This window comes from Egretta garzetta, unplaced genomic scaffold (assembly GCF_000687185.1).
Source record: "Egretta garzetta isolate BGI_Z169 unplaced genomic scaffold, ASM68718v1 scaffold432, whole genome shotgun sequence".
Taxonomy (NCBI): domain Eukaryota; kingdom Metazoa; phylum Chordata; class Aves; order Pelecaniformes; family Ardeidae; genus Egretta; species Egretta garzetta.
This window is the reverse complement of record NW_009258794.1, coordinates 8603-14520: the sequence shown is the minus strand read 5'-3', so window position 1 is coordinate 14520 and position 5918 is coordinate 8603. Positions and strand designations below refer to the sequence as shown.

The 5918-nt window shown below is 48.4% G+C and overlaps 1 protein-coding gene across 2 annotated transcripts in view; it reads right to left on the bottom strand.

The window, feature by feature from the left end:
• LOC118451756 (KAT8 regulatory NSL complex subunit 1-like) overlaps window positions 1-5918 on the bottom strand; it is a 13649-nt gene that overhangs the window by 5784 nt on the left and 1947 nt on the right. For both annotated transcript variants that reach the window (XM_035889306.1, XM_035889307.1), the window contains 5 exons: window positions 3981-4126; window positions 2093-2211; window positions 1802-1856; window positions 1356-1468; window positions 91-319 (listed from right to left, as the gene is read on the bottom strand). In XM_035889306.1, the coding sequence (XP_035745199.1) occupies window positions 91-319; window positions 1356-1468; window positions 1802-1856; window positions 2093-2211; window positions 3981-4126 (662 nt within the window). The remainder of the gene's footprint in view (window positions 1-90; window positions 320-1355; window positions 1469-1801; window positions 1857-2092; window positions 2212-3980; window positions 4127-5918) is intronic.

Genomic DNA, 5918 nt, shown 5'->3' with positions numbered 1-5918 from the left:
GGTTTGGGGGTGGGATGGCAGGGGTAGGGGAGCGGTTGGGCTGGGGGAGCTTAAAGGGCTTTGCCAACCCAAACCATTCTATAACCTCACCTGTACTGCACCATCGAGCATTTCCGGGGAAGATGTGGCATCTTCACTGCAAGGCAGCGCCGTTCTGGTCCTGCTGTGCACAGAGAGGGATTGCAAAGCGTTGCAAGTCTCAGGGCTGTGCAAGCCAGTAGAAGGGCGCGCATACAGGTCGTTAAGGCAATTAAATCCAGTAACTGGAGATGCTGGCGGAGGTTGCCCAGCCCATCGGCCCTCTGCTTTGCTGGAGGACCTAAAGCAGAGCAGTATTTGGAGCACAGTCAGTTAGGTGCAACAGGAAACCCAAATAAATGATCACCATACAATGAAACATGTACGCTTTCTCCCCTCCATGCAGCCAGATGAGATTATGTTGCCCAATTAGTGCTTTAACCAATCAGCCCTTTCTCTCCTATCATCTCTTCAAAAAGCATCTCATGGCTTCTTGGGCAAGCACTGTCCATTTCCCTCATCCTGCGCACAAAGTGACCAATTAAGTGTTAAGAAAGCGCAAAACCTTGTGAAAAGAAATAAGATTTGACAGAAAAAACACACCAACTGCTGGAGACCGAACTGCGACAGCTGAAGCTACCTGGGAGCGCTCCATCATTCACCCCGCTGCCACTACACTATTTGGGCCGTTTTCCAGAGGCACGGATCGCTAACGATACAACCTGGCAGTGCCTCTCCCCACGCTACTGCTCAACAACTTGTGAAAACATCAGACGATTTCCGCTCTGATGGGAGGCAGGGAGCTCAAACCCATGAAACTCTCGAAATAGAACGAAAGCAGAGCGAGACCTACTGCTGCCCCACGAAGGCAAGGCAGAGAAGACTTCAGCTGTTAGCCAGCAGACGGAACGCGTGTACTTCTGGACACAGAACAGATTGTTTTCAGTTCGTTTGCTGTACCTCCTTTACCTTTTTACCTGTTGCCTGGACAAGGCACAGCCTCCGTAGCAGTAAGATCTGTGCAATTTATTAAGCCAGAGGAAAAATGCTTGGAAGAAGTATGAAGTGCTACAGCCAACACAAAGCTCTCAACACAAGAGCCTGAGCTCAGGATGAGTTTTTAACAGGCCTGTGACGCGCCGCATTACTATTCTGCTGATTAGGCCCTACTTTAATCAACGTTTTGCATCTTTTATGTAATGGACTTATCCTAGATGAGCAAAGTGACAGGCACGCGAGGATTTCTTAATTTAAAAGGAACTTCTTCAGTCAGGATCTCTGTACCATTTAAAATGAATAAAGCCACCTCCTCCCGTGGCTGCTAGTGAGAGCAGTACCTGCTTCCTCGCTTGTGGGAAGTAGCCGCTGCCCAGGAATCCCAGCGGGCTCGTTCAAGATCCTCGTGTTTGGAGTGATGACTCGAGTACATCTCATCTGAAGTATCCTCCAACTAAGAAGAGAAGTTTTGTCTGAACACTTAGGGCACGAAACCTTGCCCGCAGGCCAAGCCTACTGTTATAAACATCCAGGTAAGCAACACCAAGCCCACTCAGACTGTCTGGGAACCAGCACGCGCGCTTCATCTCACTGCTGGCCTTTCACTGGCTTCAGATGCAGCTGCATCGGGCAGGACCGAACAGCGTTTCATACAGCGACCTTGCTTACTGGGCTGGCAGGATTTAGTAACTGGTAAGGACTGACCCTAGAGGTACTAACGTGCCATTTGCACGTTCTCAGGATGGCTACAGACACTGGAGACAAACAGACAAAACTGTTTCCTTACCTCAGAGTCCGCTTGATTGAACGGCTGCAGTCCCTCGAGCTCTACTATCCTCCAGCTGCAAGGGGCAACACAAGCTAGAGATCACTTCAAAGGAAAACACACTTGGTACTAACATTTAAATCCAAACAATGCTAATCACTTTCTTTTAATGAAATGCTTTCCTTTTTCATCCATTAGGAACATTTTCCTTATGTCATTTCATTAAGAGGAACAGCTCTCGTTCTGCCCAGCCAAAGCCACTTCCTCCTGCTGCCCACGGGAGAGGATCGATAAGGCCTGGTCTGCGGGTACCTTGGTACTACAATCTCCTTGTACTGAGGCTTCTCCACTCGAGTGGCGGCAGCCTTTGACATTGGGATCACAACGTTGTCGATGTCGTAGGAACATTCTGCTTTTCTTCTTTTTGAGGCCTGCTGAAACACAGGGGGAAGAGAAACCCCCCCACGGAAAGTTAACGTTGGCACAAAAGCACGTTTGAACATACTTTGGAAGGCAACTTCTCCGTGACAGCGAGTGCAGTGGGCTCTTTCCACTGCCACTGCCATTCAATGGTATTTTGGTCACGTCATGCAACCTCTGTGGTTCGGTTTATTCCTATATGAAGCAGGATAATGCCTGCCTACCTCGGTGGGCGGGATTTCACTTTAACTTTGTATATATTTAGGTCACCCGTGTAGCATAAAAATAATTTAAATGGGCAAAGAAAAAGGCTACGATTATGATTCAAGGAGTAAAAACCTGTCATTTCAGTAGGCTAAAGGAGCTGTACGTGTTTCACCTTGCCAAATAAGGGCTGAAAAGGAAAAAGTAAAACAAGTAAACCCATGGAAGAACACGCCCTTCCTGAGGTGGAGGATGCTGCTGCTGAGGCACAAGTGGGGATATCACAGCACTTGGGCTGGAAGTCAGCGTATTTCCAAACTGAGGAGCGAGGCTCTGGAACAATGTCCTAGGAACAGTGGGATGAAGAGACCCCTAAATAGTTGAGATGCATCTTGATCGGTTTATAAAGGGGTCCGTAGGCCGTGGTTCCCTACGGCCCCACAATCCAGAACAGAAGGGTCCCCTTTACTTACAAGCCAAGAAGTCTCCACAGTGCTACAGTTCTTTTGTTCCTTTTTCAAACAACCATCCTTTTATTTTTAAGCAGAGAGGCCGACCACAAATTGAAGTTCTCGGTGGCCACAAGGTTAGCTACCGTTTATTAATGATGTAATATTATTTGAAAACCTTAATGGGCAAAGGACTACTTGGAAGCATCCTTAAAAATCTGATTACGAAGCAGAGACTGTATCCGGAAGAAGAGCTTACAAAAGCAGCAGCCAACTCAGAGTTGGACTGTTAAATCTTCTGTGCATCAGAGTGGGAGAAGAGCGTTTGCAAATAAAGCCCTAACACCACAGGAGCCGTAAAACCAGAAAAGGAGCAGCTGATGCAAGCGAGACGACCGTAACAGGGACCGCGGGCTCTGTGGAGGAGCTCAGTACCCCCTTCTGCAGGAGTCCCAGAGTCATTTAGTCCCGTGAAGATCCACAAGCACTCTGTCGATCTCCATGAGATGGACCTGAGGCACACAACAGGCAAACCTCAAAAAAAGCCACTTGGGAGCCTCAGCTCTGGGAAAGGTCTGCGGCTGTCAGTGAGGCCTAACAGTTACCTGTAAGCAAAAGGAGGGAGGGGATGGTGGCGAGGATAGCAAGCCTGAGCCCCCCTTCAAGGTCTCCTTTGCCTAACATACTTGGAGAGCCAGGAGTTACTCACACCTTCCCAGAGAAGTGGTTGTTGTGGGATGTATCGTTTAATCCCCCCCTACTTGTAGAAAAACAGGAAAGTGTTAAAGATCGTCTCTTGGCTGATGTTCCAGCTTCATATGGGGAAGTCGATAGCAATCAAATCTCTACTATTAACTTGTAGCCAAATGAAACTGTAACATTATGTGCATATAACTATTTGCTTACAAAAAAAAAAAAAAAGGAATCAGTAGAGTATTGTCAAATTTGAAACCAATCTGGCTGGGGAAGCAGGCTCCGCCTGAGGAAAAGTGAAGGGAAGCCAGACTGCATTTCCCAGCAGCCCATTAGCAGCCCACCTGCATTCCCGAGGGAGGTATCCCCCAGCTCCTCTCTGAGGCTACTCCCCCTTCCCAGATTCATTTCCCACAGCTTTTGTTTCAGCTCACCATTGCTGAGCTGGCGGCGAGGGGGATTTGGCTGGAAGGAGGGGCTGGAGGAGGCGCTGGGCACAAAGCATGCGGCTGAGGACTGGAAACAGGAAAGCTGTGACTGGATCTTCCTTCAAGCTGCCTTCTCCCTTCAAACAATGAACCTGTTCATGAAACACGAACAGAAAAACCAAGGTGAAGTCAGGCCGACTCGGGACTGGTGGGTGATGTCGCTCCCCCCGTAAGGTCACCAAACCCACCCTGGGGAACAGAGAGCAGAACAACCATTGCAATGCAAAACGTAAATGTGAAAATGTAAATGTAACCCAAATGTAACCCAGAAGCCTCAGGCAAAGCGTCAGTGCTCTGCAGCGCTGAAGGCTCTAGCCCAAAAATGTTGCTTTTGGTGGGCATTCCCAAAACAAAGAGGAAGGCGGAGTAGGTGTTAGAGCCATCAGGAGCCCTACTGCTCAGCCCAAAATACAGCCACTTAACCCAGCTTCCTTCCCCGTAGAACTGGTCGGGCCGGTCCCATTTCAAACCACACTGATTCCGAGACAAATGGACTCTTCTTCCCCAAGTCCTCGATAACCTCAGCCTGACGTGCTCTTCCTGCACCAGTTAACATCTTACTCTTTCTCCCATTTGTGGCTGGCTTATGCCGCGCTCAACACCACAGACGCAATCTGCCAAAGCTGTTGTGCCAAATCACTCCACCACCTGAATCCCTCCTGACGATCTAGCTCTGCAAGGCTCTTAGAAAGTTAAAAATATATGAAAACCATCCTGCATCATCCATTAAAACATAATCTTCACAGTAGGTGTCTACACCCCCCCCGCCATGCTGCCCAGAAATAACAGCTTTGGGGTAGTCCTGTGGCTAAATATTTGAAAAAAAGGAAGGAGGAAGAGAAACATAAATCAGTTGAAAGTCAGACTGCTGCTGACCAGCTGACAGAATCCATACTGGTGTGGTATTCAAGCATCCTCACATTTATTCAACCCGAACCACCTGCTTGTTCCGCCCTGGTGACACCCCCGGCTGCCTACTGGGAGGACGATCCCTCTCCAGATCCCTTCTCTTGGCAGACAGCATCCATCCCCCTCCCAAGCTGAGCACCCTCAGCCCAGCCTGATGACACATCCTTAAATCAACTCGTAGCCCCGATCGTTTGGGCCAAGGCCACACAACCTGAGGCTGCTGAGGTACTTTCAGCACGGAAGTTGTTTTGGTTTGGGGTCGTTTGTTGTTGTTTGGGGTTTGTTACTGCTGTCTGGTTTGTTGGTGTTACTTTGCATCAGCAACCACAGGACATAAGAATTGCAGACGCAGCAACTGTGCCCCGAAAGAACGTCAAGGACGCAGCCAGCTTGCAGCCTGCACATGATGGTGCTTTCAAAAAATGATCTGGCATAAACCCAGACCTTTTAAGAGAAAGCCGAATGGAACACCAACCCCAGTTAATTTAAAAACTAGGATGTGTTTAGCCGGGTTTCCCTCTACCTGTAGTAAAGCTGGTTTGAGTCTTCTGTCACTTATCTTAAACTACAGTAGATCATTTAAAAAAAAAAAAAGTCATCAACTCTGGTGGGCTGATGAAAAAAAAAATTAGGCTTTCCAAAGCAGTAAGAGCAGCACACAACTGGAACAGCAACCGCTATCACAGAGGGGAAAAAAGAAACCAAACAACCCACACAACACACTAGAATTTTGCCAAGCAAATACTGATCTACTCTGGTTTCAAATAAAGGTTCATGAAAGCTTCTTTTCGGGTTGCTTTCTCCCTTGAAAGAAATACACAGAACGGCAGGATTTCTTTATTTTTAACAATGTGACCGAGGCCAGTGTTTCTGCCTCCCTCATAGAATCCCAGCATGGTTTGGGTGGGCAAAGCCCTTTCAGCTCCCCCAGCCCAACCGTTCCCCTACCCCTGCCATCCCACCCCCAAACCCCAG